Raw genomic sequence first — 26,466 nt, forward strand, 5'->3', positions numbered from 1 at the left:
CACATAAGTGGCATATTCAACTCTCAAGAATACGTCTACAAGCTTTCAAAAAATATGTCTACTAGAAGATGCGTTAAATTTTTTGCTTATTATCGTTTCACTTCACATTCTCGATCGTAAAAAAATCGTGATAAACCAATCTTAATTATTATTATTTTTTATCTTTCACATACCTCTAGCTATGTTGTAACGAAAAAAATTCTTTTTCATTGTATTTCATTCCATATGTATGCAATTTCTTGTGATTTGAATTTTTTTCTTGGTCGTTATTAAAATTGTAGGTGAGTTTTCCGAAAGACAAGTCTATTATAAAACATGAGGGTAAGTTTTTCAATTATTTGTTTTCTTTTTGTCACTTATGTACATCTAATAGCTCTAGAATGTTTAGACTGCTAGATGAAATTTTGTGAAATTTTAATATTTTCAAATTTTATGTATATATCATGTCAAAATTTAGAATAAAAATATTGTTGCTTGTGCACATTAGAAGGATGTTTTTTTATATTTATTCAATATAGTTTTTTCATATCTTATTTGTCAATTTAAATTACCATTATCCATATATTTAATAATATATTTTTATTGATGGTATGTAAATTATTATGATTTAAATAATTTAAAAAAAAAGTATATTATATAACGTTTTTTATACTTCGTCATTAATTAATTATTTATTTATCTATTTTAGTTTGTTTGTTGTGTATTGGGATACCCTTATGGTACTTTTGTTTTCCATGGCCGGCTAATAATAATACCCTCTTAAGTATGGTACTTGTAAAATTCAATATTGTCCATACCTAGCTAATAATACCATTTGTTGTATGTCATGCAAGATCAGATGACATTGCCAAGGTTCCCATGACGAGAGACCTTCTGTTCTGCGATGTTCCAAAAATTAACAGGACACATATGACTTACCGTTTAATCCGCCGCATTGTTATTATTTAAGTGGAAAGCTCGTCTCATATTTACGATGATAGACCCTTAAATTATATATAAATGTAACAATTTTTTTTTTAATTTAAAAAAAAAACTCGAATAACAAAGAGTCGTCGTATTAGCATAGAATTGAGAATATACCTCATCGGCCGATAGCCACGAGACAAACTTGTCATAGGTCACGTCCTAATCGTACTTACCCCAGAAAGCATCCTTTCCTTAAAATAGTGACGTGCTAATTGCTTAAAATGAAGTTCGATTCTTAGCCAAATAGAAGTTCGATGCTTAGCCCAACAATTCGATCCGACACTCGACAGTCAACAGTTCCTCTCTCTCCCCGGCAGCTGCTGAGAGGTTGACGGGGAAGCGGAGGCGGCGGGGGAGGAGGAGGAGGAGGAGGCGGAGGAGGGGGCAAAAATGTACAAATCGAAGCTTCAAGAGCTCTGCCACCGCAATCAATGGAGTCTGCCTCAGTACTCCACCACCAAAGAAGGCCCCAATCACAGTCCCCGCTTCAACACCATCCTTATCATCAACGACCTCACCTTCGAGACTCCAGTTCCCTCCAGATCCTCCAAGGAGTCCCAGAACGAAGCCGCTAAGCTCGCATTCGACCACCTTTCAGCCCCGCCTAAACCTCCCGCCGAGCCTCCGATCATCGCCGCTCCGCCTCCACCGCCCGCGGCGCCCCAACTAGCCGGTAACTCTCCGGCGCAGGCTATTCGGTGATGATCATTCGGTTTCGTTCGCGCCCTTGTTTTTGTTTGGCAATCCTGTCATGCGTATAGTGAAGGAAATTGGGAACCAAGTGCTGCTGATCATCTGCCCTTATTGTGTTTATATGTAGTCAAATTCCGTTGGAAGTAGCTTCCTTGAGCTGTAATTATAGATTCTCTTTGATTGGTGATAAAATGGCGACGTTAATGTGCGACAGCATCAGAAACAACATCGAGATTCTTTCTCATGACGATCAGTGTGATTGATTATATTAGTCATGCAACTTGGAAATGAAGTTAATGAGCATCGTGCCGTGTATGTGGTTCCATGTTATACGATAAAAGTTGCTTACTTTGGCAGTTCAACTTACTTGATTGTGCAGAGAAATTGAGAGGGACTTTAGATATGAGTGATATGCTGGCGAGTTTAGAGGCAGTGCAACCAAAACTACCGGGAGATTATCAATCTCCCAGGCCGAAAATGGCGGAAGAATGCCAAATTCCTCAGGCTAAACCACTGGAGTGCCAAGTTCCTCAGGCAAAACCTCCGGAAGAATGCTGTGCCCCTCAGGCGAATCAAAGCAGCCCAACTGTCAAAGACAATGCCCCAGTTAGAGGTTTTGATAAATCTTATCCATACTTCATTGCTGGTTTATGTGATAGTTTCCTTCTTGTCCTGGTAACTGACTAGCTAGTGCGCTTATGTTTCCGGAACAGCATCATTCTCTGCTTGTTCAAGGGTTGTTCCTTTTGCTTAATCTGTCCGTTACGCATGCATTCTTTTTTATTGCAGAGGTGTGGCATCTGTGTAAAAACCAGCTTCAGATGTACGCCCAAAAGAGGAATCTTCCTCTACCAACGTACTCATGTGAGCGTGAGGGCCCGCCACATGCCAGTCGCTTTAAATGCAAAGTCACTGTAGATGGACAAACTTTTGAAAGTTCAGATTTCTGCAGCACGTTGAAAGATGCCGAGCATGCTGCTGCACAGGTTGCTCTACTGGCCCTCTCAGCCAATATAGATCAAGAGGCAAGTATATAATTGCTTCTCCCTGTTTTTGCTCATTTTCTGCCATATTTTGTGACAGCAAGTAATTTTTCACTTATTATATTGATGTGGATTACTTCTTCCGCTTTACTAGGGTGATTCTGGTCTATACAAGAACCTTTTACAAGAATTTGCTCAGAGAGAAGGTTATCACCTGCCTGCGTATGAGACAAATGGGTCGGGTGGACATGTTCCTATTTTCACTTCAACTGTGGTGATAGCAGGAGAAAGTTTTACTGGCCAACAGGAAAGAACCAAGAAACAGGCAGAGATGAGTGCAGCAAAAGTTGCTTATACTATTTTAAAAAAGCGTACGTATAAAAACTCATTCTATGACCCCCAAATGATCCTAGTCCTTTTTTTGTTTTTCTTTTTTACTCTCTATTGTGCGGTTGGGGAATATAGACCTCCGAGAAGAGGAAGATGTTTTGCATAGAAATTGCATAGCAGCATGCATCTTTTTCCATCTCCTTCTTACAACGAAATTTAACCTTGACGACACTGTGATGCATGAACATAGAGAAAAACTTGCAAGAGCATCTGAGGAACTGGAGTCTATGATCTTCTTCTATTTACTATCTGAACAATATGACCTTTCTTAGTTCCGTGAGGGAAGCATTGTTAGATTGGAATCGTTATTTGCTATATAAGAGAATGCTTCCAAAGAAAAGGTATTATACCAGAAGCTAAGCGACTAGAGTAGATTTTAATGAAGAAGATTAAACCTAACCAGTATGTCAGGAAAATTTCTTCTGTTTATGAAGCAGATTAAAGTAATGAGGATTTTTATAGGTGGCAGAAGCAACAGGATCTAGTTGGTGAGGTTCAAGCTGTGACACTGTTTATTGAACTATATGCATCGCTGTCCTTTATAAATTCGTTTATTATCATATTCATATATATATATATATATATATATATATATATATATATTTTTTTTTTTTTCTATTCATCTTGGTCATTTAGCTAAGTTCTAGTCTGGATGATGAAATCCACATTCTTTATGATAAATTAGTGACATTCCAAAATTAAGATTGATCGGACGAAAAAACTGAGTGGGAAGGGAGACTAGCTTGCTTACAAGAGAAATTTCTCATCTTTAATTGATAGAAGCGGATTTATATTACTGTTGGTTTTCCACTGAATTAGTGCTTCCTGTATATGTCCTTTTCAGGCAAGCGAAGTCATACTTCTAATTCCCCATCCCCTGCCCACCAAAGACCAAGGTCATTTTCATCCTCTAGCTCGCAGCCAAATTCTACTCCAGGTATCCCACTCAGTATCGGTCCAAAAGTGGGTGCAGCCTCCAACTTTACTCTCCTTACTGAAAGAGATTATGGAAGTGGAGGTAAATCTTCCTTGAAGTCTGAGTACTTGTTCTCATCCGTAAATATACACATGGTCATAATCTTCTGCATCCCATTTACCTCTTTATTACTTGAATTATGGGAGCATGGATCTGGGCCATGTATGATAGATCTGCCATTTAGTGATAAAAATACCTTCAGAGAAACCAAGTAGAAATTAGAGACATACGCATACACACACTGACTCAGACACAGACACATATATACACGTAATGACCTAGTGGCAATTTGACGAACTTGTCATCATTTAGAACCTCTTTGTTTAAGGCACGGGTTTCTAGTGACTATACAAACATTTGCTGTCTGAGTATTTGTCTTCATTGCAGTAGATTGGAGTCTAGTATTTAAGGTGATGCAGAGATAGAGAGCATGCATAATGTTCCATCTTTTTAGATTTACACTGACACGTAAAGGTATTCATGATAAGATTACGGGAATAAAATAATAATGGTCAAGATATAAAAACTTGGTGTGTTTCGATCTAGGATTGATATAGTGGCCTGAAATTAGAATTTCATTTTTTTTTTAATAATTCTTTTGGGTCAGGAGTCCGGATTTAAATAACCAGTTTCCTTTACACATCTTTTAATTAATTAATAGATGAAAGAATCACTTCTGCTGAAAGTTAGTCGCACAGGAAGCAAACTGGTGGCTTCTTATTCCACCTTAGAATCTAACTTAAGGCCCTGTTTCATTTTGATGAACTATTTATGAGCACTATAGCATATGTATGGGCTCATATTGGTTCATTTCACTTGCCTTTCATGAAATGTCAATGCATTTACGCTTTACATGCATCTTTTCCACTGAGTATTTGCCATTTCGAGTCTTCTCTTGACTTACAAGGACTCTCGCGTTAATCGCAGAAGACACCAGACGTAAGAACCACAATCACCCTGTTCCATATGGTGAAGCCAAAACGTCTATTCTGAGAAGCGAAGATCCGTCGTCCGATTCCATATATGCTCGGCTAAGAAGTCCGATCCTTGAAGAGAACTCGTCCGAGTCATCTTCCCCTTCCGAGGACGACAATTTGCTCACAGTTATGGACCTGACAATTGGATCCTCAACAGAAGCAATTAACGACAATGAGCTCACAGTTAGGGAAGTGCCAATTGAATCCTCAGCAGAAGCAATTAACGACAATGTGCTCACAGTTACGGACCTGACAATTGAATCCACAGCAGAAGCAATTAGCGTACCACCACCGGGGGTCATCAGGATTTACTCGCGGGCGTCGAACGTGACCCTTCCAGAGGGGACTATAGTAGCGCACAGTGATGAGAACTGGATTGCTGTGACTGCAGGCGGCGATCGCAATTTACTTTGAGGGCACATCTAAAGTTGAAACCATTCAATGTGTTCGCGCTCGATATTCACTTGGGGGGACTAATATTAGGGAGAACATTTAACCTGGGCAGTGGTTTCTCTTGATCATTTCTTGGGCTCTTTCCAAGGAGTGGAACAGAGAGAACTGTATATTAAGATCTTAGCTTGTGTGCAATAACAAACCTGACGCGATTTGGTCCTTTTTTCTCGTGTTCTTGGTGGCTTTTGCATCATTCTATATATCGTCAAAGCTCAGAGCCAGGAAATGCTGCGAGATTCGTTCAAAAAGTTGGCTCGCGGCTTTTAATTTTCAACACGGTATTGAGCGCTTCACGGGCAGCACTTTTCCTGACATCAGATCCAATTGGGATGCTGATTTATAGAAAAATGGGAAAGCGGAAAGCATTTGGAGTGGGAGTGGGAGTGGGAGTGGGATGGGGCAATCAAAATAGAGTGGTTGTCCCTGTCGACTGATTATATTTCATTTGTTATTACATCAGAAAGTGAAGATACCAACTGATAAGTCTTGGTCGGTGTGACTCGGCAAAAAGCTTCCCTTGTCTTTAAGAAAAGAATGCCAATCCATGTCTCCATGAGTTGGCATTTCAGTGATATAAAATTGCTCATTAATCATACTAAATTGGTTCAAGTGATTTATCGTTTGTTTCACTAATATTACTCACACACTCAAAGGGAGGGGCTAAAAAAAACCTTATTAAAGCTTCTCTCTCTCTCTGTTTATCAAAGGGAGGGGCTAAAAAAAGGAAAAAAAGGAAAAAGTACATTAGACCAAAGAATCTTCAGTGTGAACGTGAAGCGATTATCCTAACCAGCAAAAAGCAGCAAAAGAATGAAAACTCCCGACGCTGGTTTAAAGGTTAAAGCTTCTTCCACTCCAAGTTAAGAACCTTTATGATTCATGATGACGATGTTAAGACACTGGCGTTACTCGTCTAAAAACGCCTCGAATTAGAATATCCAAAATTGCGGGATTGGTCTCGATAAAGCCCACCATAACAACGACTATGCCACACTTGAGAGTTGGGTGGTAGAGCACATTATGTTTCCGCGATACTTTGGGGGCATAAGTGTTAAAAACATAAAGTTCGGGGATGAATTCTCCCTGAACCAGTAATCTAGGGAGCATTATGTAATTGTAACAAGGCAGCTTTTGCCCTTTCTGTGTTTCCCGCTTTTAATATATAACGAAAATAACGGCAACCCCACTCTGTATTTCTGCTGCTGCTTTCTTCTTCTTCCTTCACACTCTTTCAGCAAACAATGTAATATATCTGCTTCGCGTAGCTCATAACTTGTAACTAAGAAATGGCGTCGACAGTTCCGAAACTGGTGGTGGAAGTGGTGGAGGCCATCGACCTCCTCCCGAAGGACGGCCACGGCACTTCCAGCCCTTACGTGGTGCTCCACTACTATGGGCAGAGGCGGCGCACCCAGACCGCCATCCGGGATCTCAATCCCAAGTGGGGTGAGGTCATGAAGTTCAAAATCGGGAAGCCGTCCGAGATCTTCAGCGACGTTCTCGAGGTCAACCTCCACCACGACAAGAACTTCGGCCCCACGAGACGGAACAACTTCCTTGGGAGGATCACGATCGGGTCGTCACAGTTCGTGAAGAAGGGGGAGGAGGCCCTCATCTATTATCCACTTCAAAAGAAGGATATGTTCTCTTGGGTCAGGGGCGAGATCGGATTGAAGATCTATTATGCCGATGAGGAGGTGGTGCCACTGCCACCTCCACCAGAGCCTCAACCGGCCCCGCCGCCTGCGGCCGAGGCGGCTGCTCCGCCTCCACAAGAGGCTGAGGCAAAGGCACCCGAAGCTGGGCCGTCCCCGACTCCAGCATCAGCAGCAGAGCCGCTACCGGAAAATGCTCCACCTGCAGGAGAAGCTCCACCGCCCCAGGCTGCACCACCTTCCGAGGCTGCAGAGGCTCAATCAGAGAATGGCCCACCCGAAGGAGAATCGCCGCCATCTGAAGCTCCAGCCCCACCAGCTGATAGGGCTCCGACTGATGAAGGCGGCATTCCTCCACCGCCGGTTATGGAAGATGCAAGTCAGGGAGAATCTGAACCGGTGGAAGCTCAAGCGGAGGCTGAGGCGGCCTCCCAGTGGGTCCCGCCACTACAGCCACAGGAGGTGATGGCAGCGGTAGCATCGAGGCCGGTTCCTGAGGTCAAGTTTGCAGGGATCAATGCTCCTCCTCCGATGCCGAGGCCGCCATTGAGCAGAACCTACACGATGGACTCCATGGACAGCACCATCATCGAAAGGTCGTCATTCGATCTAGTCGACAAGATGCACTATCTCTTCGTCAAGGTAGTGAAAGCTCGTCATCTCCCGACCAACGGGAACCCAGTCGTGAAGATCGTCGTCTCATCCCACCATCTCAAGTCGAAACCAGCTAGGAAATCGTCCTTGTCCTCTTTCTTCGAGTGGGACCAGACCTTTGCCTTCGGCCGGGACGCCCCCGAATCCTCCTCGATCCTGGAAGTCTCTGTCTGGGACCCTCCTGGAGGTCCAGTGGACCCGACCCCCGACGTGGTTGGCTACAATTTCTTTGGAGGGATCTGCTTCGATGTGACAGAGATCCCCCTGCGCGACCCGCCTGACAGCCCACTGGCCCCTCAGTGGTACAGGCTCGAGGGTGGCGGAGCACACCACGGCGACCTGATGCTAGCCACGTGGGTCGGCACCCAGGCTGACGAAGCATTCCCGGATGCTTGGAAGACTGACACTGCCGGCAACGTGAATGCCCGGGCAAAAGTCTACCAGTCCCCGAAGCTGTGGTATTTACGAGCCACCGTGCTCGAAGCTCAGGATCTTATGCCATTAACGGCCTTAAAGGAGTCCTCATTCCAAGTGAAAGCCCAGTTGGGATTCCAGGTCCAGAAGACGAAAGTCTCCGTCACTCGGGACGGAACTCCGTCGTGGAACGAAGACCTGCTCTTCGTGGCAGCCGAGCCCTTCAGTGATAACCTAACATTCACTGTTGAAAACCGGCAACCTCGTGGATCCGTAATAGTCGGGGTTGCCAGTATTCCCCTCACAACCATCGAGCGGCGCGTCGATGACCGCAAGGTGGCTTCACGGTGGGTCACATTCGAGAACCCTCACCGCGAAAAGCGATTGTATAAAGGTAGAGTCCACCTGAGGCTGTGCTTCGATGGAGGATACCACGTGATGGATGAGGCAGCCTATGTGTGCAGCGACTTCCGTCCCACGGCGAGGCAACTCTGGAAGCCACCAGTCGGATCAGTGGAGCTCGGAATTATTGGATGCAAGAACTTGCTGCCAATGAAGATTGTGAATGGTAAAGGGACCACGGATGCGTACTGCGTAGCAAAATATGGCCCCAAGTGGGTCCGTACACGGACCGTGTGCGATACTTTGGAGCCTAAGTGGAATGAGCAATACACATGGAGGGTGTACGACCCGTGCACTGTCTTGAGCATCGGGGTGTTTGATAGCGGGGAAGCGTTTGAGACTGACTGCTCAAAAGATGCTACCCGTCCTGATATTCGCATAGGGAAGGTAAGGGTGCGCATCTCTACGCTTCAGACCAACAAAGTTTACAGGAATACATACCCGCTGCTGACGCTGTCAAATTCGGGGATGAAGAAAATGGGGGAAGTTGAGATTGCCATAAGGTTCGTTCGATTGTCCCCGACCTTGGATTTCCTTCATGTGTACTCGCAGCCTCTGCTGCCACCAATGCACCACATCAAGCCCCTTGGAGTGATGCAGACAATGCTGCGGACTGCAGCATCGAAGATCGTGGCTGCTCATCTGTCAAGATCAGAGCCGCCTATTCGTCGAGAAGTGGTTCTTTACATGCTCGATGCAGATTCAGAGGGTTTCAGCATGAGGAAAGTGAGGGCTAATTGGTTCCGGATCATTAATGTCATTGTGGGAATCACAGATATCGTCTGGTGGATCGATGATACTCGCAGGTGGAAGAAACCAACAGCCACGATCCTCGTGCACACACTGTTCGTGCTTCTGGTATGGTTTCCTGATCTGATCATCCCCACTATCGCATTCTACGTGTTTGTGATCGGTGCATGGAAGTACCGGTTTCGATCACGAGACCCACTGCCCCACTTCTGCCCGAAGATCTCCTTGGCAGAGTTTGTTGACAGGGAGGAGCTCGATGAGGAGTTTGATGTGATCCCTAGCGCAAGGTCCCCTGATATAGTACGGGCCAGGTACGATAAGCTGCGGTCACTCGGGATGCGTGTGCAGACAATGTTGGGGGACTTGGCTGCGCAGGGGGAGAGGGTGCAGGCGTTGGTGACTTGGCGGGATCCACGGGCGACGGGGATATTCATTGGGCTGTGCTTTTGTGTGGCAATGATACTTTACCTTGTGCCAACAAAGATGGTGGCCATGGCGTCGGGGTTCTACTACTTCCGGCACCCAATATTCCGGGATAGGATGCCTTCCCCAGCTTTGAACTTCTTCCGGAGGCTCCCATCGCTCGCTGATCGGATGATGTAGGAAAAACCGAGTCAATTAGAAGGCTTTCAGCTTCTTCCAGTGTCGTCTCATCTTTCTTTTTCTGCAAGTTTCACATTAATTGTCATATCATATGCAGCTTAGTTTAACCATTTTGCTAAGTAGTAATAAATCAAGGATGCGCAGATTGAGCCAACATGGTATAATGCTCTATTTCCAAATTTATTATGCCCAATGCAGAACTTTAAACATGTTTTACATCATCAGCAAATCTGAACTCAGTATAACATATTATACACGATAGTCATATTATTCCGGAGTTACATATTTACAGAAAGCTCGAAATTCAAACATGCTTTGATTTATTCTCATCACTCATCGATAAACGAGAAAGTACGAGTAAGTTCCGAATGTGAAGACACCAAGTAAGTGAAACATGAACAGCACAGACGAAGTTATCACTGTGGTACGGTTGTTGCAGCCTCTGAAGTGTCTGGCAACCTTGAACTGTTGTTCTGAGCCGTCTCGCACTCTGCCTCCTTTAACTGCCTCATGATGTCGGCCTTTTTCTCCATAAGGGCTTCGATCTGTCCATTGATCTTCTCCAGCTTCTGTTTCAGCTTGTCGACATCCGTACTCTTCTCCTTCCCATCAGATTTTTTCTTATCCTTTTTGTCCTTCTCTTTCTTCTTCTCTTTGCCTTCCTTATCTTTCTTCTTCCCTTTCTCCTTCTCCTTCTCCTTTACTTCCTTTGGATTTTCGACTCCCTCTTCTACAAGAACATCCCTGGAGACAACAGTAACACCAGCCTTCTCCTTTTCACTCTTGGCTTCTTCTTCTTCCTCAATGGCTTTAGCCTGATCCTCCTTCTCTTTCTCTTTCTCATTGCCGTCTTTCTTCTTCCTCTTCTCCCCTTTCTCTTTCTTCTCCCCTTCTTCAGCCTCGTCTCCCTCTGCCTCGGCTTTATCCTTTTCCTTCTTCTCTTTCTTACCCTTGTCTTTCTTCTTCTTCTTATCCTTCTCTCCTTCCTCACTCTCATTTTCTGTTTCACCCTTCGCCTTCTCCTCCTTACTTTTCTTCTTCTTCTTCTTCTCTTCTTTCACTTCTTGTTCCTCATCTTTTTCTTCTTCATTTCCTTCCTTCACAGCTTTATCTTTCTCCTCCTTCTTCACCTTCTTATCCTTATCCTTCTTCTTTTTCTTCTCTTCTTCATCTTCTTCTGGTCTTTCACCATCTTCAGATGCACTTTTACCCTTCTCTTTCTTCTCTTTAGATTTCTTCTTCTTTTCCTTCTTCCCATCTCCTTCTGCCTCTTCATCTTCATCAGCAATACCCTCCCCATCTTTATGTTTCTCCTTCTTCTTCTCTTTCTTTTCCTTATCTTTCTTCTTCTTCTCTCCTTTCTCTTCATCATCACCCCTCGATTCCTCTCCCTTATCTTTGATCTTCTTGGACTTCTTCTTCTCTTCTTTCTCCTGCTTCTCAACTTCGCCCTTCTCCTTGTCTTTTTTGTCTTTGTCCTTCTTCTTCTCCTTGCTACCTTCATTGTCCCCTGTATCTGCTTGACGAGCATCCGTCTTTCCTTCCTTCTTCTTCCCCTCATCATCGATATCTACTGCCTCAATTTTCCTTTCATACTCTCTGTCCTCCGCATCCTTCTCCTCCACTTTGGACTGAGGTTCAGCCTCCACTGTCTCCTGCTTGCCAACATATTCTTTAGCTTCCGCCTTCTTCTCTTCTCTGACCACAACGAATCCCTCTGTCTCCTCCATATCACCACTTCACCAAAGTTCCGCAAATAAGCTCGCACTCGATTAAACCTGCATTAACGAAAACAATCAGAAAATACAATTTTGAGAGATCAAAACCGGTAGAAACATATACATCAGCCTTCAGCGTAATATCATAGAGTAACATATATAAGTCCGTCTAGTAAGATACATCCGGCACATCTAAGCATTCAAAGGATTGCGAACCGGCAGATCCCCAGGGCTCTTTCTTCTCTTATGGCCAAGGCAAACAGTATATATATAGAACAGACACGGCATAGAAGGAAATATAACTTCGCTAGGTAACTCCTGAACTAACATACAAACAGACTGAAGGCAATGTCTGAGACACCATGGCCTACTATCAGGCAAAATTGATCAGCAAATTCTTCAGCTAACATACTGGCTGAAAGACCAAATTTTCAAAGAATCCAAACCAGGGGGGTGAACCGAGGGGACAAAATAGCCCCCGACAGGGATCAACGGGAGACCGGAACCGAATCAAACACGATGACCAATTGAGGTTATGGGATGACAGAATTGATCATGGCGAGGTGACACTGAGCCAACAAGATTACAACTTTGATCAGACCTAGAAGAGTTTGCGACGTTACCTTCAGGTGGTCGTCTTCAATGACGGTGAGAAATCGCCCAGCTTGTTGCAAGAGAGGGCCAATTGATTCGGATGCGAAGGGAAGGGGACTCAATTCGAGCGGGTTTTATCGGAAGATCGCCGAAGAAAAGAATTTGAAGAAGCAGAATTAAGAGAGAGAGAGAAGAGAAGAGAAGAATAAAAGAGCCACGCGGGATCCCATGACCGCCCCGGACACTTCGCCCACACGCTATTTGTCGGTCTAACAGTCGACGTTCCCAAATCGCCGCTATAATTTACTCCCCTTGAAACTGATTTTTGCTCTTCTTTTCAGTTTCTTTTTTTTTTAATACCAAATTCACCATTCATATATATTTTTTTTTCGTTTTTTTTAGAAATGAGTTTTAGCAAATTGTGGATTTCATGATGATTTTTTTTTAGTTGAAAGATTGCGTGGTGAATTTGATAAATAGATAACGACCCGCGATGCTTGTACGGATGTAATAAATTAAAACTATTTACATAAAAAAAGCACGTAGACAATAAAATGAAAGCTAATAAACCAATTTCAATGGATCTTATAATTATGTAAACTAGTTGAAGATTTGCGCGTTGTGTAGACATAAATTAAATGTTTTTTAGTTGCAATTAATCTGCTCAAATATTTATACATGTTATATTGCAATAAGTCATTCCCATCCTATCAAATAAATATATAAAATTCTACCAAAAATAAATATGTAAATTGTTCTTACAAAATAATTAATTGCATCCGACAACATATTGAATTTATAAGTAAAATAGATAATTTTTAATGATTAAGGGCAATAGATCGAATTAAATCTAGGAAAAATGAGTGGAAATGTACGAAGATATATATAAGTGAAGAGAGAGAGAGAAAATTTATTGTGTTGGAATATGAATGAAATAGAAAAGTTAGAGATGTTAAAAATTTGACGATAGGTATTATATAAGAATTTTATATGCTAATAAAGATACTAAAAATTTTATTTCTTTAAATATTGCATGATATCTATCAATAAAAAAATGATTTTCGAAGTAAATATGTCAAGATGTAAAAGTAGAATAAAGAAAAAATAATTAAATGTCAAAGTAGGAAATATTACTTTATCTACGCCATTTATTTATTTTAACATAATACTAAACATATCATATCTTTATAAAATAGATAGGTCAGATATATGCACAAAAAATGAAAACATATATATACTTTTTTTTTTGGTAAACTAAACGTATATCTATCTATTTCTATTTGCATCTATACTATTATAAAGCGAAAAGCAAGACTATTGTCTAACTTTCACTTTCCGAAAAAAAAACTCCTTAGAAATATAAGGCTGATTAATATTAGCCATATAATTAAGGACACAATTATAATTTTCTCTTAATAACTACCAATTTTTCTATTTTTTCTCTCCCACTCCCTCTCTCCACCACTTCTCCTCTTCTCTCCTACTCTCCTCTTTACATGTTCATCCCTCAATTTCAACATTTTTTTCCTTTTTTTTTCAATTTTTGTATTTTATTTTAATAAAGTTTCAAAAATAAATAAATTATTCAATACAAGACCTTCTCATACTTGCTAAGCCGATGTTTGAATATTATCTAGAAGTAATTTTTTTAAAAAAATTTCATTGTTTATTTTATGTTTTTTTGTGCATAGCACTGGTCAACTTCTATCTTTTATATTACAAAAGGGAGAAGGAAGATAGTTGGGGTAAATTTCGTTATTCAAAGAATGCCCATAAAAATTAAAATAAAAAATTAATAACCATTAGATATTGAAGAAATTAATGACCATTAATAACCTGCTTCTCACACTCTTTCCCTCTCACTGACATCAAATACATTCTTTTAATCTTTTTAATTCATTTGTTCAATTGAAATTTTTAATTGATAATATTATTTAAATCTGTTACTACTAAACAAAAAAAACTATTACATTTAAAAAAATAAAAATCACATAGAAGGTTTACATAATATCGTGCATAACGCGTATGACTCTTGGACTTTCATATTAAAAGGAAGTTGTTGAATATATTAATATCATAAAGAAAATATAAATATACCTTAACTATATATATATATATATATATATATATATATTCATAGATATCCATATGTGCCTATTATAGGAAAACCATATTTTTACATTGGTATAATGCATAAACGACTACACACATACATATATATTTTATTATATGAATGCATACATGTATTCCCATAATAAGATTGTATGTTATCTTTACTACCTACTAATGTATAAATTTCATTGTATATCTAATATTCCACATATATTTCACCATATAATATTTATATAATTAAAACCAATAACGTGACTTCGCGAGATAGTCTGTAAGCGATAACGTGACTTCTTCACATTTCATCTTTGCAATGTGATTGCATAGGAAGATGGTTAAAAAATAATTGAATTTACTAATTTGCGCTCAACTTCCCCATGATCTAATGGTTGGTAGCCACGAATTTGACGGTTTATTAACTACTAGATGGAGTCTGTCTTATTTGATGAGGGACAAATTCAAACTTAAAAAAAAGGTAAGCGACATATGTATGCAATCCAATGGTGATGAGAGGTTAAACGTACCATAACATAACCATACAATACAATACTATAGATTATTAAACATGTTAAATTACATTAAATGTTGAACTTTATCCTTTTCTTCATCTTTGTCTCCCTTAGTCTCAACTTTATCCTTTTCCTTCTTCTCTTCCTTATCCTTGTCTTCCTCCTTCTTCTTCTTGTCCTTCTCTCCATCCTCATTCTCATTTTCTGTTTCACCTTTGGGCTTCTCTTCCTTATTTTTCTTCTCTTCTTTCACTTCTTCTTCATCATTTCCATCCTTCACAACTTTGTCCTTGCACTTCTTCTCCTTCTTCTTTTTCTTCTCTTCTTCAACATCTTCTTCCGGTCATTCGCCATCTTCATTTTTTGATGCAATTTTGCCCTTCTCTTCTTCTCCTTAGATTTGTTCTTCTTCTTCTTCTTCTTTTGCTCCTTCCCATCTTCTTCACCCTCCTTATCTTCATCCGCAGTTCCCTCCCCATCCTTATGTTTCTCATTCTTCTTCTCTTTCTTTTCCTTATCTTTCTTCTTCTTCTTCTTCTTCTTCTCTCCTTTCTCTTCATCATCGCCCTTTGAGTCTTCTGCTGATTCCTCTCCCTTATCTTTGATCTCCTTGGACTTCTTCTTCTCTTCTTTCTCCTTCTTCTCAACTTCACCTTTGTCCTTCTTGTCTTTGTCTTTCTTCTCCTCCTTGCTATCTCCTGCCAGCTTGTCCCCTGAATCTGCCTGACACACTCCCGTCTTTCCTTTCTTCTTTTCATCATCAACATCCGTTTTCTCAATTTTCCTTTCATACTCTCTGCCCTCTGCATCCTTCTCATTCAGCTTGGACTCCGGTTTGGCCCTTAAATCTGTCTTCTTTTCCTTTGCATTAGCCATTTCTGCTGCTTGGTTACAAATTCTTTAGCTTCCTCCTCCTCTCCTCCGATCACTGCGTATCTGATTAAGTTCGTTCTCTGCTAAACCTGCATGAACGAAAAATAAACAGGAAGTACATAATTACATTTACAAAGCAGGAGAACATATACATCAGCCTTCATGGTAATGTCATATAATTACATAAGTCTGACTACTAAGATGCATCGTCCGATACAGCAAGCCTTCATGGGATCGTGAACCAACGACAGATCCCGAAGGCCCTTCCTTCTACTATATGGCAAACAATACATGGACACAACACATAAGTGATTAATATAACTTCACGCGGTAACTCATGAACTGAAATACAAACAAAAAAAACGTCTGAGACACCTTGGCCTACTATCAGGGCAAAATTGATCAGCAATTATGTAGCTAACATACTGGCTAAGAGGCAAAAGTTGCTAGAAATCCAAAGCAGGGGTGAACCGAGGGGACAGATTAATTAGCTCCCAAAAGGGACCACGGAAGTAACCAAAAACAAATCAAACACGATGACCATTGAGATTCATGGATGCATGAGAGGATTCGACATGAGTAGGTGATAAAGGGTCGAAAAGATTACGACTTTGATCAGACATACCGAGAAGAAGAGTTTCGGTCGATACCTTACAATTATCGTGAGAAATAGCACTGGTTTGCTCCAAGAGACGGTCCAATTTATTTGTAGGTGACTGGGAGTTGACTTGGTCCGGGCAGATTTTATAGCAATAAATGGAATGGACGGAAGCAAAGAATTTGGAGGAGCAGAAGAAGAGAATAAAGAGAGAGTGAGCCATGGGGATGCCATGGCAGGACACTTTGCCCACAAAGCAATTTACATGTCCGGTCTCTCCCAACATTCCCAAACCACCGCTATGATCACTTCCCGAAAAGCTGAATTTGTTTTCATTTTTATCCATTCACCATGCTCCAGATAATTTGCTATGCTTAATTATTTCGAAATCAATTGAGCATCTCGAAAATGAGAAAAACATGATTCGTTACATTATATAATAAGGAATGTGTCACGGGCTAACTAAAGTTGAACATATATACAAGCATCAGGAGCGCTGTTTTAGGAAAAAAAAAAAAACCAAAATTAAAAGTACATTATCTTGAATTTGTTAATAAAAATTTGGAACCACGACAGTGGCCATTAGGCAAGCACATAATGTATAGATAAAGGTCCCATTACTGTCCAATGAATCATTTTATCTGCAGTTATTGTGTGGACTAACCGGTCAGTTTTTCTTATGTAATATTATATATATATATATATATATGTAATGGCATGGATTTATCACAGTTCATAAAAGACATGGACGTGCAATTAACTTCACAAAAATTAATGATGATTCAGAATCTCGCAATGATAATCTTTTGGAACTTGATTTAAGACGATATTATTTATTCATTTACTGATTTAATATATAAATAACGATAAAACGCCCAACATTCAATAACATTGCTTGCCCTTTAAGTTTTCCGTTGTTGATACAAGACACCAACTTTTCAATTTAGATGACTTGACTTTAGCATTAACCCCCCAGGACAATCCTCTAGCTTATATCAATGTATTCTTTTGTTCATATTCGTCGAACTCAATGCCTAGTTATGATGTCTTTCTTTACAATGGTAATTATGTCAACCCAAATTACAGTCAGAATGCGTCTGTCCACTAATATAAACCCTCTATTTATTATATTCTAAAATAACCACCTTCATACATTTTAAAGAGTCCATACATACTCCATATCAGCATCGTTTTTTTTTTTTAAAGAAAAAAACTGTTTACTCCTGAGTTTTGAGAATAGTAAAAGTTTGTTTCCTGACATTTCAAAAATTGCATATTACCTCCTAATCTCTATGAAAAATAGACGTTTTGCCCTCTCGATTATAATTTCGGTGAAATTAATAATAATAAAATTAAAATTAAAATTAAAAAGAGGAAAGAAATCGGAGGTTGAAAGTGAGGGAGGTCTACTGACCACCCCGCCCCCCGATCGGCGTTGCCGGTGAGCACAAAACCCACCGGTGACGACCATCCAAGAGGTGGGGTGGCCGACGAGGGCTCCCCTAATCGGGGGCAGGGGAGCCCCCGTTGGCCATCCCATCCCCCCAATCTATGTCACCGGGGGGTTCCACCTCCGGGATTGACGTCGCTGGTGAGTTGTGTGTCAGCCGGCGACGCCGATTAGGGGGTGGGGTGCTGATGGGTCTCCCTCACCCCCAACTTCGATTTTTTTATTATCATTATTAGTATTCTAAATGATTTCACCGGAAGTTTAATCGAATGCGGAAAAGTGTTTATTTTTCATAGAGGTTGAAGGATAATATGCAACTTTTGAAAGGTCACGGAGCCAATCTTTATCACTGTCAAAGCTCAAGAGGCCAACTATTTTTTCCTTTTATTTTTTTCGATAAATAAAAAGATGAGTAGTGATAGTGGCGATTTTGCTACTTTCTACTATGCAATGTTTGAACTCCAATACAAACACTAATTCCATCAGTGTAGTACAATCAAAGGTCTATTATAGTTCTATAATCGTGTCTCCTAAGTTCGAATGAAAAGCACATTCCAGCAATTGTTTTGACATAAAAAAAAAAGTTTTAAAACTAAAACTTTGGAATTACCACTAAACTACCGTCTTTGTTGTTTTTTCAATGGTTCTTTTTTTGTTTTTCGATTATAATCGAGATATATGTGTCTTGTTAAACGAAATAAATTACTTCACTGCGCTACATATTTTATTTTCTTCAACCAAAAGAAATTGAAAAGGAAAAATGAAACTGAAAATTGCAACAGAAAATATTCGAAGAGAGAGAGAGAGAGAGAGAGAGAGAAGGATAATCATAATCATAAATAAGAGAAGAAAGAACACAGAATCTTCCTGTGTTCCCCCGGCCTCAACGCGCCAAGGCGTCGCGCTCTCTCTCTCTCTTTCTGACCCGGCGTAGTTCTTTGAAAACTGATTGAAACTTCAAACCAGTGACGTTCCTGTGGGCTGTGGCAAGCCAATCTCTCTCTATTGATTGATCGATTCATTCACCCTGTTCTCGCGATTCCGTGGTGTTGAATTTTGCTTGCCGAGCTCTACCAGGACAGCTATCTTGTAGAGTTCTTCCACGATGAACGACCTTCTGACGGTAATGGCTTCTTTCTTTAATAGCTCAGTTGCGTCGCAGTCTGCTTGATTAAATTGTGCACGGCTTCGCTTTTTGTACCTTTTGATGGCTGTCGTGTTCCAAGCTTGAAAGCGGTAGCTACATCAGTTTCATCAACTGTTTTGTTCTGTCCTGTCTGTAGTTCATTTGATTTGGTCGCATGTTTTGGAGCAGCAGATGTCTCAGTTTTGAGTTTTACAGTTGACGTCCGGCTTCGGGGCAATAATTGATGGCAAATTACCTTAATACGATCACCAGAACATGTAGTGAGGATTCATTCTACAGATTGCTTCTCATTCTGAGGGAAAAAGTTTGGTTTCTGAAACTGTTTATATGGTTTAAATCGACGGACAAGTATGCGATCCCAACTCATGTTTCTGTCAGGGCTTAGGTTGACTGTACAAACATCAATTACGAGCTTTAAGCATAAAAAGTCAGATTCGTGTGCCAACTTTAGCCCGTTTCTCAGTTTTGAGGAACTGTAAATGGTGTCAGCAGCTGCTGTGGGCCATCCAATTTTGTTGACGACGGATATTTTTCTGCATTTGATAAAATATTAATTTTTTTAAGGCATTCTCTTGAACATCAAGAATCACTACATGTGCAGGGAGGTATTGAAAGTGGTGATTGAATGATCTTTTGCAGGATTCCTTTGAGATCCCTCGGGATCAAGCTTCTGGAGTTGGAGATATTGAGATGGGATCGCATGGTCCCTCAGGGTCTGGGGACCATGGGATGGAAAATTTCTTGCACAAGGTAATCTTTATTTCATCCCTTTGGTTTGTCTTTCACTTCCTTAAGAGGGAAAAACTTGTCTGTGCTTAGTACCGAGAATTTGATTCAATTGAGCAGTACTCGTTTCTTTATCTGCCAGGTTGAAGATGTCAATAAACAAATCGAAAAGCTGAACAAGCTGCTCAAGAAACTCCAGGTTTGTGTCTGTCAGCCTTGTCCTTTTCTTTTTATTCCTGCATTTTAATTAGTTTTTATTGTCCAGAATAGATTATCAGTTTGTAACTTTCACACCATAATCTCTTACTTTCGTGCACTGTAATGTGCTGCTTGATACTTGTACCCATGAACACAGGATGCGCACGAAGAGTCGAAGACTGTAACCAAAGCTGCTTCCATGAAAGGTAATCAGCTATAGCATTATTTTTAATTACTTTTCCTACCATTAAGTTACAATATAAGAGAGGAAACCTTTTAATGCGATCACGAGGAACGCAAACTCGGTTAATCCTTATTTATATTTGTTGTTCTACTTTTACTGTTCTGATGCACTGATCACTCTGGCTCAAATGTTCCAGTAATCAAGCAGCGAATGGAGAAAGATGTTGATGAAGTTGGACAGATTGCTCGTTCAGTGAAGTCTAAGATTGAAGAACTTGACAGAGAAGTGAGAACATCTCCTAGTCCTTGTCCATTAGAATGATAAAATTTCTAAATATGTTTCGCTTAACTTTTCCTTTCTTGTGATAGAATTTGTTAAGTAGGCAGAAGCCTGGGTGTGGTAAGGGAACTGCTTCAGATCGATCAAGAATGGGGACAACTGCGTACTTCTCTCTCTTCCCACCCTCTCTCTGATCCCACTCCAAATTAAATGCGCATAACAATATCCATGTTGAATACGTTTAGCAGACTTGTCTTTTCTAAGGCAATTTTAAATAGTGCCTGTAATAGGATTCACCAAGGTCCATACATTTCCAGTTTCTGTGTTCCCGGTTTGCTTTCATGTGACTGCTTCTTATCTTTCTTATTACCGACTGAGGAGGCTTTAGTTACCTGGTCCATAATTTGCTCTTGCTGGCTTCGTTGCAGTGCTTTGAAGAAGAAATTGAAAGACAAGATGGCTGAGTTTCAGGTTGGTTGGATGTGAGTCTTTTGGTCCTTCTTCTTTCTGGCCTCTCCTTGTTTGAGTCTCGTCAGTATATCTGCAGGTTTTGAGGGAAAAAATCCATCGAGAGTATAGAGAAGTCATAGAAAGACGTGTTTATACAGGTCTCTAACCCCCTTCTCCTTCTAAGATAAGTTTCATAAGATTCTAAAAACCATTTCTCATGTTCATGTTGCGCTAACGTACTATCTTCTGGTTTCTGTCTTGATCAGTAACCGGAACAAGAGCCGATGAAGAGGTAAGGATTTTCGTGGACATTTTTATTTCAGGTGCATCATCCTCTCTTGGTGTCTTTGTCCTAGTAACCCTGCTCTGTGCAGACAATTGACAGACTGATAGACACTGGGGACAGTGAACAAATATTCCAGAAGGCAATTCAGGAACAAGGGCGGGGCCAGGTTCTTCCTCCCTTTCATTGGCATTTCTAGAGAAATGGGATGATTGTATCCGTAAACAATATTCTTGAGCACACAAAGTGGAGCTTAAGTTGATGACCAACGAACATCTGACTCGAATGATCCACGCTTACAGATTATGGACACTGTTGCTGAAATTCAAGAGCGCCATGATGCTGTGAGAGAACTAGAGAGGAAGCTTCTTGATCTGCAGCAGGTTAATTTACTTCCTCTGACCCGTGCTATCTCAATGAACTAAGACTACCCTGTTAATTTCTTTGAAGAAAAATTCAACATTTATTCTAAAGGAGAATCTTGGCTTTGACACAGTTCCACAAAAAGAGCTTTTTTTGATGAATCAAAAAAGCTGATTGCGACTCAAAATTTTTTTTTTATTGCGACTCGGTTCGAACAAAAAGAGCTTACTTATCTGCTAACGATAGTTCATGATTAGCGTATAAAAATTGAATGCGACTCAAACCTCATCTCTGAAATACAGGTGTTCCTGGATATGGCAGTTCTGGTTGATGCCCAGGGGGAGATGATTGATGACATAGAAACCCAGGTATTCTCGCACTTTTAAAACGCCCCATCATTTAAGTTGATCCCGCAGTTGTTACACGAGAATGAAAATGTTCTGGAATCGAATTTTGAGACTGCTTGGCATTGGGATTTCCATCTCCCGATTAGCTCTAAATGTTGCTTGACTCCTGTCTATCTCAGATCTCGAGTGCGGTTGACCACGTTCAAGGTGGGAATGTAGCCCTTCAGAAGGCGAAGAAGCTGCAGAAGAACACGAGGAAGTGGACCTGCATAGCTATCATTATCCTCCTCATCATAGTCGCGGTTACCGTCTTAGGAGTCCTCAAGCCTTGGAAAAAGAGCTAGTGCTCGCCTTGACGACTCTTAGAAGTATGATATGAGTAGCATCTTCGGCCGATAGATAGTATGCTTGCAGCAATTTTTGTCCATAAATTTTGTTTCCACATTCTGAACTTCGATTTTCCTCCTTGAGATTCAATTGGGAATGCAAACCCTTTTTTTTCTTCACCATTAGTAGTGTGTGGTTTGTTATATACAATCATATGCGATCGAAGAAGAGGTTTGGTTTTACGGATCCTGCGAATTGGTAGTTAGTACCTCATCGACAGCCACCCGAATCCTCGGCAGCCTGCCACATTGTCATGTGTTGGCTGTGGTTATGAGAAATACGATCATACTAGACTCTAATTAAAAATATTTAGCTCGATTGATTTCGTAATCTGATTTTAAGATTTTAATTCTAACATAATTATTAAAGTCAACAATATAATTATTACTTTTTTATTTTTCTTCAATTTTTTAACCATTCAATTCAATTTTTAATAATAAATTATCTCAACTATTTATTAATTTTTTCACAATTCAACAATACAATCACTACTTTTTCACACTTTTTTTCATAATTCAACATCACAATAATTACAAATCAATTAAAATCAAAACTCAACTCAACTCACCTCAACTCTAAAGTCAAACGCTCGTAAAAGTCTTTCAAAGTTAGCTTAATCTTTTTCCTTTTTGTACAGCTAAGAAAAATATTAGTTTATCAAGTTGCATGGTGTGCCGTATTATTGATGAATTTGATAAATAATTACTAAAATTAATAGATAATCAATTAATTAGTTTTCGTTAATTGAGACAATCAAATGGCTAAGAATACGCAGATCAAGAGAAGTTCCACTCTATTTATCTGCACCCCGATGCATGTGATCCACCCCATTTTAAATTTTTTGGGCGAAAGGGCAAGCCCCCCCCCCAAAAAAAAAGAAGGTTCCAATAAACGAGGGAGGGAGAGAGAGAGAACAGAGACGCCATCACCACCCACTCCGAGCTCGAGCTGAACGAACCGTTCCAATTTCAGACACACATAGAGAGAGAGAGAGAGAGAGAGAGATTCTTGTTCTTGTTCGAGGAAGTCTAGATTAGATTGGATAGGTGACAGGATAAGCCCATTTTTTGCGGTCCGATAACAATACAAATCACCTCCGGCCCTGTCTGTTCTTCTTTCCCCTCCCTTTTTCTCGTCGTTTTCTCGGTTCCAATTTTGCCCCCCTCTGCTGCCTACCCAGTTTGTTTCCTCCTGCTGGCCTTCCGATGGCCTCCCCAGCTGCGGCGACGCCCTTCCTGTTCCTCTTCATGGCCGCCTTCTCGGCGGTGCGGTGCGTGTCGTCGGAATCGCCGCCTTTGTGCCCCGTCGAATCAGCTCCGTTGCTGCTCCCTCTGCAATCTCAGTGCCCCGCTTCGATCTCCCTCAATCCGCATCTTCAGGTGCGTTAATTGCTGTTCTTTCTCACGATTTTCGTTAATATCTATCAATTTTATTTTGCATTGGTCTGGAAGTTTTGATTTTTGATCGGTGATTCGCCGCTTGCTTAGATGTTTGCGATGCTTTTTGCCTTCCATTTCATCTGGGTATGTGGGTCCTTTCTTCAGCTGCCATTCTAGAAATTTGGCTTCTTCTTCGATCAGCTTGTTTATAGATTTTTTTTCTCTAAAAGGGTTACAATGCTTGGTTTAAGGGTCAAATTGTTGTCTTCTGATTTCTGCTTTCCTTTGAGGCCTAACTGTTGGCGTGTGTGTTGAAAAGAATCAGGCCTTCCTGTCTTTTCATCATTAGTCAATCTTGATTTTTTTTTATAAATGGGGTATGGAGTTCGTCAATTTTCTGTAGAAGAGTTGACTTCATTGTTGGACTGGAACAGGATAAACCTAGACCCTGTAGAACCACGCCGAGAAGTCTGTTCAGGAAGCTCTTGTCATGTCAAAGTCAAATTTTGTAGGCTCAAAAGTGGCCATAGTTATCGCCTTCTTGCGAGTAATAATGACTAAAACGTTTTGCCCTTTTTCTCAGGTGGATGGGGACTTCCTCGAGAGAGTTCTGTCTTCCAAACAGCAGAGTGGCTATACGTCTGTCCTCTTCTATGCTTCCTGGTGCCCTTTCTCTCAGAGGCTTATACCAACATATGATGTCCTTAGTTCCATGTTTCCTCAGATCGACCATTTGGCAGTCGAACAATCTTCAGCCATGCCGAGGTACATTTGCTGTTACTCAAACATTCTCCACCTGCTGTCTTAACATCAAGGAGAGTTGGGTAACTTCACGTGTATATGGACAGGATTTCAGAATATTAAAGCATCGTCAGTTTCAATTGGTTTAGAGAACACAAATCATGTGGCTGCATCTAAGCTTATGGTTTTGTAGATTTTGATGGGAATTGACGATTCAAATATGCTAATGTAACAATTGAGCAGTAGCTATATGTGTTATGTAAGACTATACCGGGAGAAGCAATGGAGTAATATATATTGTTAGAGAATGCATTGTCAGTAGCGGAGGAAGTTGATTTGCTTGCTATAGATTGCATGAGTCATGACCTTCTTTCTTAAAGGTGCTGCTTGGAAGTGCCTTTTCCTTTTGTTAAGTTTTTATTTATGCTCATCTGTGTTATGATACAGTCTTTTTTCAAGGTATGGGATCCATAGCGTGCCATCGATAATGTTGGTCAGTGAGACTTTAAGAGTGAGATATCATGGTCCGAAGAATTTTGTCTCCCTTGTGAAGTTTTACGAGAGGGTCACTGGTATGTTGTCAGTCTTATTCTTGAACTTGGGCAATTCAGCACCACGGTTGGGGTTTAATCGATTTCTGATTCATTTCTTTTATTTCTTTGGTGCAGGGCTTAAACCAGTTCAGGACATTGTGGATGATGAGCCAATGAGTCCGAATAGGTTAGCGCCGAAGGACATGCTAGAAAGAGAACCTTACTTAGTTTTCTCCATATTGTTCATCTGTTTGAGGGTACTCCTCATGAGACTACCAGGAACTTTGTCTTGGATGAAATCTTTCTGGGTCTCATATGTTCCCCATTTCAACTTGGGAATCTTGGGAGAAACAAGCCAGATATCGAGCCGCGTCCTCCACACGATCGATGTTAGAAGATTCTGGACGAAGCTGAGACACTGTAAAACCCAAAATTTCCATGGGGGCACAAAAAATGCCCGAGCTTGGGCATCTTCATTTGCTTCCGTCTCGTTAGGCGAGCCCTCATCAGCTAGATCGTCGACTTAGGTAGAGATTGAGGTTTAGCAAAGTATTCTCTTCTCTGGGACAATTAGTTGCGCCCTTCCAGGCGCCGTTGATCACTAATCTTAAACTTTAGTTTGAAGTGTTCCTCGGAGCAGCTGTTGTTTTTATTTTTATTTTTTTTCGCTCTTTTGAGTTGGGGTTTCCCTCCTCGACAAAAAGCTTGTAAATTCGGAAGCAGCTTTCCTCGTGTATAATATTAGTCACTTCAGAGGAACAATCTTCACACAGTAATCCGAATGTACGATAATTAACCGCACACGTCTGCGTTCATTCTCTGTTGTGGAAGTCAGCTTTATGGGGGAAATGGAAGAGAAAAGGCGGTATACCGGTTCTCCTCGATGTGCCTCAATTCATGTCTTGAATTAGTCGGAACTGTTCCGAAAGGCCATTGTTCACGGGATGAATCTGTGATTTATCGATAAGTTCGTCATAAATTTTCAGAATGATGGGTACTCTGTATCTTGTCTGATAGAGGAAATTTCAGCATGGATTGGTATTTTGGTGAATCTGTTGACAGGGGAAGGAGAAAATTGAACTAACCCGCCATTGACACACATATATAGTTAATTGTAATAATTATAATGATATCTTATGGTAGGAAAAGATCCCAGTTCATGGACTCGTATGATTGGCTTTCACTGTCTTACCTTTCAAAGTCTTCCACCTGTCGGTATCATCCTAAGCAAAATCCGGCAAGTAATCTGAATCTTTAACATTTTTTGTCTCTCTTCTCCTCGTGGAAGGAAACTGATCTGAGCATCTTTCTTCCATGTTTTATGCCTGATCCAAGTGAAGGGCTGCTTTTTTTTTTTTTTTTTTTTTTTTGGTAGGTAGTGAAGGGCTGCTCAGATAATCGGTTTTGCCCCCGCAGGATGCTTAGTTCTCGGAAGATCTATAGCATCCCATGTGCATGGTAAGTGGAATCTTGATCGCCATTAGATTGAATTGATCCGTCTCTTATTAAACCGAACATACTTTATCCAATGGTTGATGGACCTTCATTGAATTAAATCGATGCATCTCTTACTAAATAGGATAGGCTCCATCCAACGGTTGATGGACCCTCAAGTATGATATTTGGTGGTTTAGTGTTATGTCGATTCCAATGTAACATTTTAGAAAACGAAGGATGAATGC

At 40.7% G+C, this 26,466-nt stretch overlaps 6 protein-coding genes across 7 annotated transcripts; 4 read left to right on the plus strand and 2 right to left on the minus strand.

The window, feature by feature from the left end:
• The first annotated feature begins 1,211 nt into the window (after window positions 1–1,211).
• LOC116196676 (double-stranded RNA-binding protein 1-like) lies at window positions 1,212–5,606 on the plus strand. The gene is made up of 6 exons (XM_031526534.1): window positions 1,212–1,639; window positions 2,039–2,272; window positions 2,449–2,684; window positions 2,797–3,013; window positions 3,877–4,050; window positions 4,936–5,606. The coding sequence occupies exons 1-6, from the start codon at window positions 1,357–1,359 to the stop codon at window positions 5,397–5,399; spliced, it is 1,608 nt and encodes a 535-aa protein (XP_031382394.1). The 5' UTR covers window positions 1,212–1,356; the 3' UTR covers window positions 5,400–5,606.
• Window positions 5,607–6,390: 784 nt separating this feature from the next.
• LOC116196675 (FT-interacting protein 7) lies at window positions 6,391–10,059 on the plus strand. Its single transcript, XM_031526533.1, has one exon. It carries the CDS (start codon window positions 6,725–6,727, stop codon window positions 9,914–9,916), a length of 3,192 nt encoding a protein of 1,063 aa, XP_031382393.1. The 5' UTR covers window positions 6,391–6,724; the 3' UTR covers window positions 9,917–10,059.
• A 13-nt stretch (window positions 10,060–10,072) lies between these two features.
• Window positions 10,073–12,514, minus strand: LOC116196677 (DNA ligase 1). The gene is made up of 2 exons (XM_031526535.1): window positions 12,258–12,514; window positions 10,073–11,694 (listed from the first exon to the last, which is right to left on the minus strand). Exon 2 carries the CDS (start codon window positions 11,644–11,646, stop codon window positions 10,333–10,335), a length of 1,314 nt encoding a protein of 437 aa, XP_031382395.1. The 5' UTR covers window positions 11,647–11,694; window positions 12,258–12,514; the 3' UTR covers window positions 10,073–10,332.
• A 2,327-nt stretch (window positions 12,515–14,841) lies between these two features.
• Window positions 14,842–16,604, minus strand: LOC116197058 (nucleolar protein 58-like). The gene is made up of 2 exons (XM_031527062.1): window positions 16,370–16,604; window positions 14,842–15,808 (listed from the first exon to the last, which is right to left on the minus strand). Exon 2 carries the CDS (start codon window positions 15,720–15,722, stop codon window positions 15,123–15,125), a length of 600 nt encoding a protein of 199 aa, XP_031382922.1. The 5' UTR covers window positions 15,723–15,808; window positions 16,370–16,604; the 3' UTR covers window positions 14,842–15,122.
• Window positions 16,605–18,611: 2,007 nt separating this feature from the next.
• On the plus strand, window positions 18,612–22,253 carry LOC116197896 (syntaxin-132-like). Its single transcript, XM_031528162.1, has 13 exons — window positions 18,612–18,890; window positions 19,554–19,664; window positions 19,783–19,839; window positions 19,996–20,044; window positions 20,219–20,307; window positions 20,391–20,464; window positions 20,730–20,772; window positions 20,849–20,909; window positions 21,018–21,043; window positions 21,126–21,203; window positions 21,337–21,417; window positions 21,700–21,765; window positions 21,924–22,253. Exons 1-13 carry the CDS (start codon window positions 18,873–18,875, stop codon window positions 22,086–22,088), a joined length of 918 nt encoding a protein of 305 aa, XP_031384022.1. The 5' UTR covers window positions 18,612–18,872; the 3' UTR covers window positions 22,089–22,253.
• A 745-nt stretch (window positions 22,254–22,998) lies between these two features.
• LOC116195338 (5'-adenylylsulfate reductase-like 5) lies at window positions 22,999–25,585 on the plus strand. Of its 2 annotated transcripts, none has more exons than XM_031524457.1 (4): window positions 22,999–23,510; window positions 24,094–24,275; window positions 24,699–24,823; window positions 24,920–25,585. In XM_031524457.1, exons 1-4 carry the CDS (start codon window positions 23,337–23,339, stop codon window positions 25,309–25,311), a joined length of 873 nt encoding a protein of 290 aa, XP_031380317.1. In that variant the 5' UTR covers window positions 22,999–23,336; the 3' UTR covers window positions 25,312–25,585. The 2 variants fall into 2 exon arrangements, with proteins under 2 accessions (XP_031380317.1, XP_031380318.1); XM_031524458.1 differs by having other exon boundaries at window positions 24,711–24,823.
• The last annotated feature ends 881 nt before the right edge of the window (window positions 25,586–26,466 follow it).

This window comes from Punica granatum, chromosome 2 (assembly GCF_007655135.1).
Source record: "Punica granatum isolate Tunisia-2019 chromosome 2, ASM765513v2, whole genome shotgun sequence".
Lineage (NCBI taxonomy): Eukaryota > Viridiplantae > Streptophyta > Magnoliopsida > Myrtales > Lythraceae > Punica > Punica granatum.

Coding starts and splice junctions, on each gene's coding strand:
- LOC116197058 (XM_031527062.1), bottom strand. CDS start 15,722: ATGGCTAATGCAAAGGAAAAGAAGACAGATTTAAGGGCCAAACCGGAG.
- LOC116196676 (XM_031526534.1), top strand. CDS start 1,357: ATGTACAAATCGAAGCTTCAAGAGCTCTGCCACCGCAATCAATGGAGT. Junction 1,640..2,038: donor CGCGGCGCCCCAACTAGCCG/GTAACTCTCCGG, acceptor TTGATTGTGCAG/AGAAATTGAGAGGGACTTTA. Junction 2,685..2,796: donor CAGCCAATATAGATCAAGAG/GCAAGTATATAA, acceptor CCGCTTTACTAG/GGTGATTCTGGTCTATACAA.
- LOC116195338 (XM_031524457.1), top strand. CDS start 23,337: ATGGCCTCCCCAGCTGCGGCGACGCCCTTCCTGTTCCTCTTCATGGCC. Junction 24,276..24,698: donor CAATCTTCAGCCATGCCGAG/GTACATTTGCTG, acceptor GTTATGATACAG/TCTTTTTTCAAGGTATGGGA. Junction 24,824..24,919: donor GTTTTACGAGAGGGTCACTG/GTATGTTGTCAG, acceptor TCTTTGGTGCAG/GGCTTAAACCAGTTCAGGAC.
- LOC116197896 (XM_031528162.1), top strand. Junction 20,308..20,390: donor TTGAAGAACTTGACAGAGAA/GTGAGAACATCT, acceptor TTCTTGTGATAG/AATTTGTTAAGTAGGCAGAA. Junction 20,773..20,848: donor ACAAGATGGCTGAGTTTCAG/GTTGGTTGGATG, acceptor GTATATCTGCAG/GTTTTGAGGGAAAAAATCCA.
- LOC116196677 (XM_031526535.1), bottom strand. CDS start 11,646: ATGGAGGAGACAGAGGGATTCGTTGTGGTCAGAGAAGAGAAGAAGGCG.
- LOC116196675 (XM_031526533.1), top strand. CDS start 6,725: ATGGCGTCGACAGTTCCGAAACTGGTGGTGGAAGTGGTGGAGGCCATC.